This window comes from Sciurus carolinensis, unplaced genomic scaffold, assembly GCF_902686445.1.
Source record: "Sciurus carolinensis unplaced genomic scaffold, mSciCar1.2, whole genome shotgun sequence".
In the NCBI taxonomy this organism is placed as follows: Eukaryota; Metazoa; Chordata; class Mammalia; order Rodentia; family Sciuridae; genus Sciurus; species Sciurus carolinensis.
In genome coordinates, this window is record NW_025920701.1 from 16,699 (window position 1) to 33,124 (window position 16,426).

At 35.5% G+C, this 16,426-nt stretch overlaps 1 protein-coding gene across 1 annotated transcript; it reads right to left on the reverse strand.

The window, feature by feature from the left end:
- Positions 1–8,195: 8,195 nt before the first annotated feature.
- LOC124975886 (olfactory receptor 5V1-like) lies at positions 8,196–9,148 on the reverse strand. The gene is given in 2 exon segments (XM_047538374.1): positions 8,196–9,034; positions 9,037–9,148. Coding segments are annotated over 2 exon segments (951 nt in total).
- Between the last annotated feature and the right edge of the window lie 7,278 nt (positions 9,149–16,426).

A 16,426-nucleotide genomic window follows, 5' to 3' on the forward strand; every position in this document is an offset into this window, starting at 1 on the left:
CCAAATCATTTCTAGAGGACATGATAAACTGGGGATGACTGTTAAAGCAAAAGTATAATTAGTTTTGTTCTACAGAAAAACAAGACATCAAGAGATGTCAGCAAGATGGCAGAACAGGACTTTCCAATGCTCATATAAATATCAATTTAAACAACTATGCATATATAAAAATACATCCATGAAAGGAAAGCAGATGAGAGATTAGAGCACTTGGGTTTACTGTAGAAATAGAAAAAGATGGGTTTGGAAAGTGTAGGAAGAACAATTTTTCATCACATGGCTTACTGTACCTCCAAGAAGACATAGCATGGATAGAGATACCATATACATGGCAAAGGAGAAGAACGTGAGCACCACACTTTGCTCTGGACCCACCACCAGGCACTTCCATATGACCACAAATTCCAGACCAGTAGCTGCAGACTCCTGTGGAGCCTCCAGAGAAGCCCCAGTGCCAGGTCAAATCCTGGGCTCCAGGATTATGCAGTGAACTCAGTCTCCATGCTTATTCACTACCAGTCAACCTCAGTGGCCTCAGGATCAAGACTTTTATTAGCACCACATAACCTTCCCAGCAGAATGAGGATCCCAAGACCAGGTCAAACTCTGGTGATCTTAGGTTCTGTACCTGTGCCAATACCAGGTTGGTCTCATGGTGACAGGCTCCAGAGGACTCAAAGTCCAGGTGTGCTTCAGCAGATCAGTCTCTAGGCCAGCCATCCAGGAAACACATCCACCTCTGTGGACTCAAGCTCCAGGCCTAAGCCTGTGCCAGTTCAGACGCATAAACTCAGGGTCCAGGCCCAACTCAGTGGACTAAGGCACCAGATCCATCCCAGCAGCTTGACAATACTCTGAAGACTCAGTCTTAATGTCCATCTCATTACCAGGTTTTAGGATGAGGCCCCATGAAACCAGGCTCCAGGGCCATCCCTACAGACCCAATCATCAGGTTCACCCCAGAGGATCCAGGTATAGGCCCACCCACCTGCTGACCTTGACCCAGTCCTGCCAAAGGACAACAGAAGCAACCTGGGACCACACCAGATGACTAGATCAAGATCTATAGACAGGCTGACTAGTAAAGGGTGTTTCCAGATAAAAATAGCCTACAAACACTAGAATGAGTCGCTTCATCTTCAAATGTACAAAAATCAATGTAAGGAAACTAGAAACACACACAAAAATGGCAAGGAAACATAATACCATCAAAAAGAACACAGTAATCTCCCAGTAACTGATCCCCCAAAAATGGACATATATGAACTGCCTGACAAATAACTTGAAATAATTTCTTTAAGAAAGCTCTATAAATCTCAAGAAAATAATAATAGAAATGTTCTAATTTGGGGGAAAGGCAGAGTACAGAAAGATAAAATTCTCCAATCATATCCAATCCAAACAATACTAACCAAGACTTATTATGATCAAATTATCAAAAATCAAGGACAAAGAGAGGACCCTGAAAGCAAGAGAAAAGATTCTAACGATATGTGAGAGAGTTCAAGTAACTCTAGCATGGATTTTTCACCAGATACCTTATAGGTTAAAGAATGTGACAACATATTTGAAGTGCTAAAGGAAAAAAAAATTCTGTCAACCAAGATTACTGTGTCTTCAAAATTGTCTTCAGAGAAACAGAAACTGGGGGAGTTCATCACCACCAGCCCTCTCTTGGAGAAATGCTGAAGATGCTACTGCAAGCTGAAATAAAAGGTTACTAATTAATGGAATGGGCTGGGGTTGTGGCTCAGTGGTAGAGTGCTTGCCTAGCATGTTTAAGGCACTGGGTTCAATTTTCAGCACCACATATAAATCAATCAATTAAAAAAAGAAGGTCCATCAACAACTAAAAAAAATTTTTTTAAATAAAAGGAAATATAGGAATTCACTGATAAAAAGTAAGTTCAAAGTCCAACTCAGAATACCCTAATAATCCCATTTGTTTATAATTTAAAAATATAGTAATAATGTCATCATGGTGTTTCAATTATATATATCTTTAGTATTAATGTTGAAAGGCAAAACTAAAAAATAAGTTTTTTTCAATAACTTTGTGGATGAGTGGAGTAAAACTACAGTTTACTTTTAAAGGTCTTTCTTAAGCACAGTTTTTTTTTTTATGCAATCAAATTTAAGTTACTATCAAGTTAAAAGAGCCTATTATAAATTTCTTGTAATCCCCATGGTATCAAGAATGCATAGACCTATAATACATACACAAAACCTGAAAAGTAAGGAATCCAAGTATACCTCTAGAGTGAATAACTTAATCACAAAGGTGGATGGCAAGAGGGGAATAAAGGAACAAAGATCTGCAAAGCAACCAGAAAAATAATTAACAAAATGACAGACGTAGGTTCACACTTATCAATGATAACCTTTAACATAAATGGATTGAATTTTCCAGTCAAAAAACAAAGAAGGACTGGAGGATAAAAACAAAAACAAGACCCTTCTACATTCTGCCTATAAGAGATTCAATTTATGTATAAGGACACAAACAGACTGAAAGTGCAGGTAAACAAAAAAAGATATCTCATAGTAATCAAAATCAAGAGTGAGCAGGAGTAACTATACTTAGATCAAATGAACTTTAAGTCAAAACTGCCACAAAAAAAATCATTAGGTAATGTCGCTGTCTCTTACAGTACCAAATCCGCAGATATTTGCTACCACCTGCAGCAACAATTGCGCAGGTCTTTATCAGTGGTGGACTGGAAACGCACTTCTTCTACTATCTTTCTTTAGTGGGCTGCTTTCTTGCTTATTCGATTGTTCCCTGGGCTATAGAGGAAGAAAGACTTTTCTTAGGGAGAGAGAGAGAGGCTTTGCATAAGAAAGAGGCTTTGAGAGGCTTTGCTTAAGAGAGAATCTTTGAGAGGAGAGAGACTTTGAGAGAAAGATAGGCTTTGCTTATAGAGAAAGTTTTAGAGAAAGAGAGGCTTCTACGCTTATCAGAAATGTATTTCTTCTTAGAGTTGCATCCCGCATCCTGTGAACTAGGTGTTATCTATCTGAGGACTAGCTGCTTCTTCTAGCTGCTTCTTCTCTCTGCTAGCTGCTTCTGCTTACTGATGCCCTTAGCTTCTGCTTCTTTCCACTAGTTGCTTTTCTCTGCTTGCTGCTGCTCCCCCTTCCGCCTACTGCCCACTTATATTCCCTCCAGGAGGCGGAGGGCAGGGCCACGCCGGTTGAGATCAGGCGAGGAGCCAGCTGCCCTATCACGGCAAAGTTTAGCACTTGGGAACACCTGTGCACCAGTTGTGTGCGTGGAGTTAACTGAATATGGCCAATGACAAAACACCTGGGTGTGCTTATATCAATCAACCTCCTCACTGCCGATGTGATTAAAACAACCTCCGGCTGGCTGCCAGGCACCATCCCGGCACAGCCCACATGGCACAGCCCCCAACAAGGTAATAAGGTCAATCATCAAGACAATCTAATAATTATAAAATATATGCAACCAAAATGAAAGCATCTATATATATAAAGCAAACATTAATAGATTAAAAGGAAGACATAGGCTGTAATACATTAACAGTAGCAGACATTAAGAACAGATCACCCAGACAGAAAATGAGTATGGAAACACAGGACTTAAAATAAACTTTAGACACAACAGACCTGACAAAAATATACAGAACATTCCATCCAACATCAGCAAAATTCACAACCTTTTCAAGTGTACAAGGAACAATCTCCAGGATACATCATATGTTAGACCTCAGAACAAGTCTTAACAAATTTAAGAAAACTGGAATCACATAAAGCATCTTTCTTGACCACAGTGAGATAAAACTCCATATCTACAATAGAAGGACTTTCAGAACATTCAAAAATACATGGAAAATAATTAACATGCTTCTCAGAAAAACAAGGGACAAATGAAATTTTTAAAGATTTTTTTAAAATCTTGAGACAAATTAAAATCAAAGGAAACATACCAAAACTTATGGGATGAAGCAAAAGAAAACCAGTTTTAAGAGGAAAATTCATAGCAAAGAATGCTCATTTCAAGGACAGATTCCAAATAAACAATATTATCACTCAGAGAACTAGAGAACAGAAACAAAGATGTTCAAAGTTTCCAGATGGAAGTAAACAATAAAGATCAGTAAAATAAATAAACTCTTTTTCTTAGTCTGTATAAGAGAACACTCAAAATAAGAAAATGAAAAAAGGCAATATTACAATTGATAACTACATAAATCCAAAGAATCATAAGAGATTATTCTGAGTAATTTTAAACCAGCAAGTATAAAACAAGAAATAGATAAATTTCTAAAACTCATACAAAGACTGAATCATGAAGATATAGAAAATTGGGACAGACCAATAGCAAATAAGGTAATGGAATCTGTATTTAAAAAAAAAAAAAAGTATTTACAAAAGAAAAGTCCAGGACCTAATAATTTACTGCTGAATTCTACCAAACTTTTTAAAAGGAACTACTGACCAACACTTCCTAAACACCTCCAAAATATTTAAGAAAAGTGAATATTTCCTAATCATTTAAAGAACCTATGTTATCCTGACCAAAGCCAGACAAGGACATCGCCAGAAAAGAAAAATGTAAGTCAATATCCCTGATGAATGTAGTTGCAAAATTACTCAATGAAATACTAAAAAACTCAATTTAACACACAATGAAACTATCGTTTTCTATGATCAAGTGGATTTATTTCAGGAAAGCAAAAATGGCTCAGCAAATCAATATAAGTGACATACCTTATTAACAGATAAAAGACAAAAAGCATACAATTATTTCAATAGATTAAAAAAAAAGCATTTGACAAGTATCCATATCCTTTTTTTGATAAATTTCTCAACCAAACCTAAATAGAAGGAAGGCACCGTAACATAATAATGGCTATGCATGACAAACCCACAACTAACATCACACTCAATGATCAAGAGCAAGACAAAGACACCCACCTTGACACTTCTGTTCAATCTATTTCTGGAAGTCCTAGACAGAACAATGAGGCCAAAGAAAAAATGAAAAGCATGTAAACAGGAAATGAAGAAGTTAAATTATACTGACTGAAGATAGCATTGTCTCATAAACAAAAAACCATAGGAATCCATCAAAAAACTCTTAGGACTAATAAGACATTCAGTAAAGTTGCAGGATACAAAATCAACACACAAAACTCACTAGCATTCTGTAACAATGAACTCTGGAAAAAATATCAGGAAAAAAATCTCACAGTACCTGCAAAAAGAAAATGTAACTGGGCATAGTGATACACACCTGTAATCCCAGCATCTGGGGAGACTGAGGCAGGAGGATCTCAAGCTCAAAGTCAGCAAGCCCCTATGCAACTCAGTGAGACCCTTTCTCTAAAAAAAAAAAAAAAAAAAAAAAAAAAAAAAAAAAAAAAAAATATATATAGATATATATATATATATATATATATATATATATATAAATGGTGGGGATGTGGCTCAGTGGTTAAATGGCCCCTGGGTTCAATCCCCATTACCACAAAAAAAAAAAAAATGTGAAAATGTGTAGAAATAAATTTAATCGAGGAAGTGAATGATCTATATAATGGAAAGTATAATACTTGGATGTAAGAAAATGAAGACACAAATAATTGGAAAGATACAAATGCTCATGAATAGAACAATTAATAATGTTAAGATGTCATACCACCTACTACAATCTATAAATTCAGAACAATCCCTATAAAAAAAATATCATTGACACTTTCTAGAGAAATAGAATAAAAATTTATAAAATTCTGTGGAATCGTGAAAGACCCTGAATAGTCAAAACAATCTTGAGCAAAACTAACAAAGCTGAAAATATCACAGTACTTGACTTCAAAATGTACCACAAAGATATAGTAATCAAAACAATATGGGATCAGCATAAAAACACACACACAAATCAATGGAACAAAATTGATACTCAGAAATATATTCATGCATTTCAAGTCAATTGATTTCCCACGAATTGCCAAGAACAATTGTAATGGGGAAAGGACAGAGTCTTCAATAAATACTGTTGGAATAGTTAAAGATCCACATGCATAAGAATGAAATTAGAAAGAAAGAAATGTATAAGATTCGATTAGATTCTTACACCCAAAATCAACTCAAAATGTAGTAAAGACTTTAAAGTGAGAACTGAAAGAGTAAAACTACTAGAAAATATAGAGGAAAAAACTCTGAGCAACAATATTTTGGATATGACCACACACGCAGAGGCAAAAAAAAAAAGAAAAAAAAAGAAAAAACAGACAAATGAAATCGCATTAAGCTAAATATCTTCTACACAGCAAAGAAAACAATCAATAAAATGAGGAGACAATCTACAGAATAGAAGAAGTTGCTTGCAAACCAAACATCTGCCAAGGGGTTAATGTACAAAATATAAAAACCTCAAACAGTTTAATAGTGAGAAAACAACCCAATGAAATGATTTAAACCTTACAACCAACTAAATCATATCCATCACTAACTGCTTTATTTATCTACCCTGCAAGCAAGATATCCTGGGATATTACCCAAAAGTGAATAATCCATCTAACTATGAACAGTGAGGAATACCAAGATACTTAATTTTTATAAGATGCATCCTCCTTATAAGTGTGCTTCTAATAAAACAGTAAAGACCTTCATGCACAAATACTACAATATATTCAATGTCATGATAGCCTGGTACTTTCATATCTTTATTAATAGCATTTCTTTAGAAACTATAAACCAGGAATTATTCTTGGCCCTAAAGATCAAGAGGTGAATAGGATACATAAATCAGATAATAATATATAGTGATAATTGTCATTAATAAATTGTGATAATTGGGGTTATCAATGATTACTAAGGTGTAAGAAGATACAATTTAATTGGAATAGTGAAGGAATTCTTGCTACCACCCCCACCCCCGACATCTTGGATAGTACCTGTGACTTAATAAGGAAGAGAAAATACTTCCAGATGGGTAATGCGGAGAAAGTGTGTTTTGAATGAAACTATAAATAAAAGAGAACTTTTTGATTAAATAACAGTGGAGATAAGAATTTGAAATTAAGGAAATAGTCATAGTGGTAGGATATAGTCAGAAAAAATGAAGCCCTACATGGGGAAGTACTTAGGGTTTCTACAGGAGGTAGGTTATAAGATGGGTAATACACTATTTAATACAGCAATTACAAATAAATATATCTAAAAGAATAGTGTGCAAGGCAGTAGAAGTGCTTTTATAAACAGTATAAAAAACAAAAACAGCAATTTAATACTTTTAACATGTAATTTCTATTTCTTTTTCTAATGTTAATTACCATACTAAAATTTTTATTCCTTCCCACAAAACATACATTTTCTGTATATTTTATCTGATTATGTTTTCTAAACTTTTAGAAAAAAATTTCCTAACATTATGTTAAGATACCCTATAAAATAGTAATCTGTCATGTGGACTTAATCCTGGAAAAATCTCTCAGGATATTTCACATTTTAAACAGAGTAAGGAATATAAACTGGGATTGAGAAACTGTATCTTCCTTTTAATACGAAGATAAATTGGTTTTAGTCCATGCAGCAGGGACAAAATTAAAATTAATTACCAACAGATCTGGAGATAAGACATCACTTCATCATGATTATATTTCTTTGTCAAAATCAGAATAATGTGAATTCATCTATTGGTGATAAAGTTTTATTTAAAAGAACCTAAAAAAAAATAAAGGTCAAAAGCATGATTCAAGTAATAAGAATATGATGAATATTACATGGAAGACAGTCACCATCTTTGGAAAGAGGATCAAGAATGGAAAACATAGATAAGAAAAAACCCTCTAAAAAGAGTAAGATTGATGTCTCCATGTGGGACTAGCAAAAGCTTAGGAATGCCAGGTGCAGTGGCCCCCACATCTGTAATCCCAGCAATTAGGGAGCCTGAGGCAGGAGGATGGCAAGTTTGAAGCCAACCTCAACAACTTAGTGAGAACCTATTTCAAAATAAAAAAATTAAAAGGACTGAGATGGTAGTTCAATCCCTAGTACCAAAAAGAGGCCAAAAGGAAGCAAGCTCAAGATCATGTACCCTTGAGGTGGAACGTGCCAACTCTTTCACCTCTGTCCCAGCGTTTCAGTCAACTGCTGAGTGTCAGGAGAAACAGCTGACTGGTGAAAAACCTAATTTCTAATATAAGATTATTGACCACAAACAAGTGAGATTACATATCAAAAGAGAGACTTGGTGGTTGCCACTTTCTCCCTATAGCCCTCATGGCCTCTTTGATGTCCTTGTTCCTCAACGTGTAAATTATAGGATTCAGCATGGGAGTAACAACACTATACAATACTGAGATCAGTCTGTCTTTCTCCAATGAGTAAGATGAAATGGGCCGTACATATGTGAAGATGGCACTACCATAATATAGAAGGACAATGACCAGGTGGGAGGCACAGGTAGAAAAGGCTTTTCGTCTCCCCTCAGAGGAGAGGATCCTCAAGATGGTGGAGATTATGTAAAGGTAGGAAAGGACAATACACAGGAAAGGAGTCCAACCAATGAAGACTCCAATGGACAGCAACACCAGTTCATTGACAGAAGTGTCCCCACAAGACAAGATCAGCAAAGGGGGTATGTCACAAAAGAAGTAATTAATCTGGTTGTTGCCACAGAAAGGAAGACGGAATGTCAGTACTGTATGCACCACTGAATTGAGGAAACCACCAGTCCAACATGAGGCTGCTAACCGGCTACACAGGGCCTTGTTCATGATCGCTGAATACCTTAAGGGTTTGCAGATTGCAATGTAGCGATCATATGCCATTGCTGCCAGGAGGAGACACTCCGATCCTACAAAGAAAATGAATGCAAAAAGTTGAGCCACACACCCTCCAAAGGAAATGCTTTTCTTCTCTGATAGAAGATGAACCATCATCTGGGGGACATTGGTGGTGGTGTAGCAGACATCGAGAAAGGCCAGGTTCCCTAGGAAATAGTACATGGGTGTATATAAGTGTGGATCAGCCATGGTCACCAAGATGATGAATATATTTCCTCCCAAGTACATATATAAGTCAGAAAAAAGATGGTGAATAGTAGAAACTGCAATTCATTCAGGTTGGAGAATCCCAAGATGATGAATTCAGATACAGCTGTTTGGTTCTTTTCTTCCATAGCGTTATCTGGTTTTCTTTGGGGAGTTGGGCAAAGAGAAACACAGATTAAAATAATCATATGTTGCAGTAGCAATGGTCTGAAAAATAAGAAAGCAAAAACGTTACACATAAAATATTGCCATTTATATCCTGTAGTAAACCAGAGGAGCTGCACTCTTACAAACCACTAGCTCATATGGGTCATCCAACACTATGAAAAACTTCCAATGTTTCACTTGAAAATCATCACTGTATAAGACACAGCACTGAACATTTTTAGTTAAAAGGCAAATCACAAAAGGGCAAGGTACATCCTAAGAATTCTCTATTAATAATGTCTGGCTCAAGTCTATTTGAATTTTTTTTAATTTTTAAAATTTGTTCTAATTAGTTATACATGACAGTAGAGTGTATTCATGTATTTTGATAAATCATACATAAATGGAGTATAATTTCTCATTTTTCTGATTGCACATATTATAGGATCACATCGGTCATGCAGTCATACATGTACATGAGGTAATGTATGTTTCATTCTACTGTCCTTCCTACCCACATACCCCTTCCCCTCCCTTCACTCCCCACTACCTAATCTAAAGTAACTCTAGAGTTCCCCACACTTATTGTGAATTAGCATCTGCACACTTCACAGAAGAAGAAATACAATCAATCAATAAATATGAAAATTTGTTCAACTTCTCTAGCAATTAAAGAAATACAGGTCAAAACTAAGATTTTTATCTCACTCCAATCCAAATGACAATTATCAAGAACACAAGCAACAACAAATGTTGGTGAGGATGTGGGAAAAAGGCACTCATACATTGCTGGTGGGAATGCAAATTGGTTGCAACCACTATGGAAAGCAGTGTGGCAATTCTTCAGAAAACTTGGAATGGAACCACCATTTAATCCAGCTATCCTATCCTCAGTTAATGCCCAAAGGACTTAAAATCAGCATATTGCAGTGACTTAACCTACTTTCATCTTTTTGGTGATGCGTAGACATGTGTTGCAGAATATAGTTTACAGAAAAATCTCTGGGCTTCATTATCATCTGCAAAGCCATCTCTCCTCCTCCTTTCCATTCTTGAATGCTGATTTTAAAAAAAAGTCTTTTTTCTGATTAAAATTAATGTGTTTGTTTTAGAATATATTGAAAATAAAGAAAATAAATTTTTAATAATAATCCTTAATGTCCATCATAGATGGTTTTGTGTTTTCCTTTCAGTTTTCCATGTGTAAATATTCAAAATGAGGATCAGAATGTATTTTAACCTGCTTTTTCCTTGAGCACTGCATCGTGATATTTTTTTCAGGGCAATAAACATTCTGAAACATGATCTTTGAGTTGTATGTATTTTACCTTAATTCTGTGGAACTTACACAAATGATAAGGGATCAGTTATTGATCCTTAGTGTAAGAGCATTTTTCCTGACTTTGAAATAAGTTAGGAAAGTTGATCTGACATTAGGTGTAACAGAAATTCTTCAGTAGTCTGAAAGTAAAAGTTAAAATGCAACTGTGGCTCATTTTTACCTCTGTGTTACCTACATCTCAGATTCTAATGAACAATATTGTTCAATGTTAGAAGTGGTTTAAGAAAAAACCACTGGTATTAGTAAACATTTATATTGTTTTATTTATTTATTTTGTTATAATAAATTTCAATAATAAGCATGCTAATTAGATTCTCTGAATTTTGGGTAAGATTATTTACATTTGTATAAATTTTCAAAGAGACTCACTTATCCCAATGAATTAGAAACCCAGTGGTAATTCAAGAACCTTTGGTTTATTCAAGATCCTGCTTCTGTTTGGACAAATCATTCTAAGTGCTGAGTGGAGAAGGTTAGCAATAATCTCTAAGCACTTTCTACATGTCATCTCATTTACTCTTTACACATATTCAATGAGATAAGTAATATCCTCATTGCCATTTTCCAGATGAAAACAGAATCTCAGTAAGAAAGACATCTGGCAGAATTTACACAGCTAATAAATGAAAAGACTTTTTAATCTCAATATACTGACATTGAGGGGTAGAAAATTTGATTACTTTAATGACAACAGAATGTTCTTTAAAATACTCTGGTTTTTAATGAAATTTAAGTTCATACAATTAAATTATTTTAACTATGTAGTCACAAACTTTTAAGACTTGGGTTCCAACTATTAATGATTTGTGCCTACAGTATCTTGAGGGTTAAATCTAATTGTTACTAAATATCTGGTCTTTTCCTTCAATGTGTTATTTAAACAATCAAGACCCAGTGAAGTTGTTTATTTCCTTGCCCAAATGAGCATTAAATGTTTGTGTTTGTGTTACTAAGGATACTATTCCACAGCTTAGGTTAAGTCAGTTAATGAAAATACCTGGTAAAATTGTGGAGAGAATCATTATGCAAATGTATCTACTTGCCAGATTGTATCCTATGTATAATAATTGTCAATTGAAAAATAATTTTTTAGAAATATTCAAGTTACTGACTGGGAATGTAGCTCAGTGGTAGAGCACTTAACTAGCATATACAAGGCCCTGGGTTTGATTCCCAGTAACACACACACAAAAAAATACTCAATTTCTAATTCAAGGAAAAAAGTTAATTTTCTAGTTTGATTTCTGACACAGATTATAGAAACCAAGATAAATAAAATATCATGTTTAAAAATGAAAGTGCATATTGTGTATTTATTCAAATATATGCTTTGTTGATTATCCAGGTCTACAGACAAATATACATTTTAATTTCAAGTTTGGAAAGTAGTATATTTGCACTTTTTTTAAATTGATGTCCTCACTGCTTGTGAACTACTGTGGACATTTGCAGTGAAGGTAGAGGCCAAGTTGGATGAAGGTTTAAATTTCCATAATATAATATTTCATATTGTTACTAGAATCAAACGAATTCTAATATGTTTCATTCCATTAACCTAAGAATCCCAAATTCCTGTTCTCTAATCCATCTCTTTTTCCTTTCCTAATATCTTCCTTCCCTTTCATATTTTTTACTATTTCCTTTCATTCCTTGGGGTACTTAAACCTTTCTGCCCATTTTATTCAACAATTACATGGTAGAATAATTCCTACAAAATAAAATGATACTAAATGGTACTAAAGATAAAACGATAAGCAATTATAATTTGTTAATGGTATTCATCAATTATTTTCATTATAAGTTATATGGCAGTGTGTACTAATGACAAAATAAGCAAAACAGAATTTGATCACATCTCCAGGAATATGCACATGGAAGTTTATGCATAATTTTAAAAATATATCATAAAAACTATAATAATTGTTTTAAAGTAGAAAATAGAAGGGATAAACTAGTAAGGAACCTAGTCACCAAAAACATTCCAGAGAAAATGTGATTCGGAATCTCAAGAATGAACAGGAGTTAAGTACGTAAGGCAAGGTGAATGTAGAAAACTTTCCATATACAAATAAGAACACATGCAAAGGTCCTGAAGTTGGAGGTAACACAAGACCTAAAGGAAATCAGAGAAGCCCAGAATGAAAGGAGCAAGGGCAGCCTGCTCTGATAGGGCTAGAATCATTTGGAATCTAACAACAATTGGAAGATATTTCAAGAATGTGAGATGTCTATGTTCTATGGTCTTTCTATGGTCTTTCTGGAAAATGTATGCGTGATAAAAGAGAAGGGAGCAAGGGTAAGACAAGCCTGTTGAGTTCACTATTTCCTTAGAAAAAAAGGTCCTGGAACTTCACACCAGAGTGGTGAGAACTGGGTTAGAAAAAAATGGAGACATTAGAGATATTAGGAGATAGAATCTTTAAATTCTATTATGAAATTAGGAAGAGGAGTGAATTAAGGATAATAATTTTAACTGACATAAATTAAGTTATTGTTATGAAAAAAAAAAACTACATAAACCTATGTCATCCAATTCTTGCACACACACAAAGCAAACATGAAGTAGAAATATTATGCTCCTACTACAAGAAAAAAAATCCTTAAAGGAATAAAACCATTTAGAGAGACAAAATGGTGATTTGGGAATTATGTTTCTGCTTATAACCTTAATGGGTACTGATCTGAGTCCTGGTTAGAATGAATAAGTGCTTAGTGGAGTCATTCACTGTAATAGGGAAAGCAGGAAGCAACTGAGATCCAGAGGTAGATCACAGATTCAGTGGTGGTCTCAATGAGCTGAAGGCATCTTTGAGATGGCCAATAAAATGTCTCAAAAAGCAGCTGCTATTTGGACCTCAGGACATAGGTATGTAATAGAGATATACATTGGTAACACATCTGTAAATAAAGGGTGGTCAAAACTATCATGTAGATGGGAGCATATAGAGTAACAAATAAGAAAACACAAAATTGAACATTCTTAAGGTCTTTAGAATTAATTTGCTACATGTAGAACCCGAAAAGAAGACTGAGAAGAAGTAAAATAATAATATGAAGAAATCCAAAGAAGCGTTGAATCACAAATAGTATGTGAACATTGGTGCAAAATACAAAATACAAAAAGCCCCAACTATTACTCATGAGAAAACATCCTGCTGATGTCAGTCCTCTGTCACCAACACAGTCATTATGAGCTATCAGTTTAGTGACAGAGGAAGCCCTTGATCCAGCTACCCCTCCTCCCCCTTCAGCATGTATTACACATTCAGAGAAAAAAAACTATTTTCTCCCAGGGATGTCTTGATGCTTTTGTTTTGCCACTTAGGATACTACCCAAGTCTACTGTGCCCTGAGATGATTCCTTCTCATTAAAACACACTTTTCCTATGTCCTAATCCATTACACGTGATAAAGTGACCAGATGAAATAATTAAAGCAATTGATGTGTTAATTCTCTAAGGTTATTTTCCTTGAAACAACAACAAAAAAAATTCTTTCAGGGTATTCCTCTTCATTTTACACTCAACCCGCGTGTCTTTCTTCCTGACCCCATATCTATCTGCCAATCTTCATGTTTTTTTCAAAGTTCACCTTAAAAGCTACCTTTCTCATCAGTTGAAAATGATATCTCTTCCTTCTGAAAACTCTCGAAGCTTTTGTTTAGATCTCCACTATGACACCTGCACATAACATGTTTATTTTTGTAACTTATATAGCTTATTTGGCCATAAATCGTTGTGGCCAAATGGGTGATGGGGGGTGATATTTTCAGGGGTTCACATCATAGTGAGATCTCAAGGATGGTTGATTGGGACTTACAGGGAAAGATTCCCAGAAAATTTATGAAGAGCCTCAGTCTTGATGTTTTCACTTCTAAGGGACCCAGGCCCCTTTGATTGTTTATTGACTACTTGCAGTATTGTTCCCAGAGGCACTTTACCTCTGAGCTATATCCCCGCTCCCTTTTTATTTTGAGACAGAGACTTATAAGTTGCTGAGGGTCTTGCTAAATTGCTAAAACTGGCATTAAACTTGCAATCCTCCTGCCTCAACCTCCTAAGTACCTGGGATTCCAGGCATGTGCTACTGCACCAATCCCCAGAACCTCTTTATTTAAAAAATATGTATCTCAAAAAAGGGAGCTTAAAAATGCATAATCTTTAAATTGGAAGGATTTCCCAAAAATATATTGTCCAATCCCTTACTTACATCTGAAATCACATAGTAAGCATATAAAATAGGCATTGGAAGCATCCAATGATGTTAGATCCATAAGAAAGATTGTTTCTTGTGAGAAAGCTGCATAGTGTTTTCCTGACACTATTTTCTGCAATCCAATGGCATTTCATCTCTTCTCTTTTTTTTATAAAGACACTGTCCTTTATCCAGTAAAGATTAAGTAAGTTAGCAGATGTCCACTCTGAGTGACATAGAAATTGCCTAAAGGGAAGGAAGCTCCCTGGTTCACACACATTCAACCCACTCCTGTCACTTCAAAGCATGGTACAGAAAGTTTGAATTTTCCCTCCCTGGGAACCCCTTGGGGTCATTACACTTCCATCTCCCACCCACCTAGTCTGTCATCCAAAACCAGGCAAAAATGTATATCTCTAAGAGCAATGAACTCTAAGCAATTAAAAAATACTTACCTGTGATCAAAACTACATAGCAAAGATTACAATTTAGCATCCTAGAGCCTGAGGTGGAGCTGCTTTTATGAACACAAGGAATGGCATATAATAAGAGTCTCTGGAGAGTCTGTCAGCTGACTTTCTGAGTGATGGATCTTCCAGCTGAGCACCAAGAGTCTTCTCCACCCCTGCACAACAGTGGGTGGGACTGGAGTAAGGACAATGTCCTCTGGATATGAAAGATCTCCACATCTTGTGATAATCTTTCAAAGACCCTGAAGACACCCTTCTGTACTCAGAGGTCCTGAGACTGGGAATTCTGATTCCTACAGGTCCTGAGCATTTGCTTAATCTCCAGCCATTTTGCTGCCATCATAGTCTGCTTCAGGAAGTCTCCTGTGGCATTAAAACTGTTCCAGGTGAATCATGACCTCTTGACCCGTATCTGCCAATGATAAACACCCTGAATCCTTTCCCCATCATTAAAGCAAATGCAGTTCTCTGGTTTCTTGCTACTTTGTCACATCACAACACACTCGTTTTTGGACTCAAACTCCAGGGGTAGATGTCAAGCAGTCCAACTGGTTCTTTTTATTTTTTCTGGGCTTAAATTATATCCTCACTCCTTTTTTATTTTGGAATGACTTTAATTTCCTTCTGAAAGTGGGAAGACCTTACACAGCACACTAGTTCTCATCAAAAGTGTGTATGTATATATATGTATACACAAACACACACACATACACACATGCAACTCCTAAATATCTACCTTTTTACAAGTTACATGTAACTTGGAGAACTAACATCTTGCCATTGGATAAATTTGCTAGTAGCCCTTGAGATCTCACTTGAAATGGAGGTGTGATAGCTTAGCATGTAAGACGTTCAATTTATTAATAAGGGGTGGAAATTTTTTAAATAAAAGTTATTCAGGAGCATGTTTGTGGACTGTTATCTTTCCACCATCACTATCAATTCCCCTCTTCATCTTCATACTATGATTTTGTCATTTCAAAACAATTTAATTTCTAAAGCCACCTTGATGGCTTTAGACAGGTGCATGTCCATTTCACACAGTGCCTCCAGTGTTCACCAGAAAATAGTGCCCCAAACCCTCTCAATGTTTTGTCCCACGGACAGCTGGATAAGCACTTTCCTGTGCCCAGTGCTTTTCCATGCCAGTTATCACAAGGGTGGGAAAGGAGATTATAAGTTAAGTCACTAGGTTAAAGAAGCAGTAACATAAGTAGCTTAGATTGATTTGTCCAGTTATATGATGAGCATCC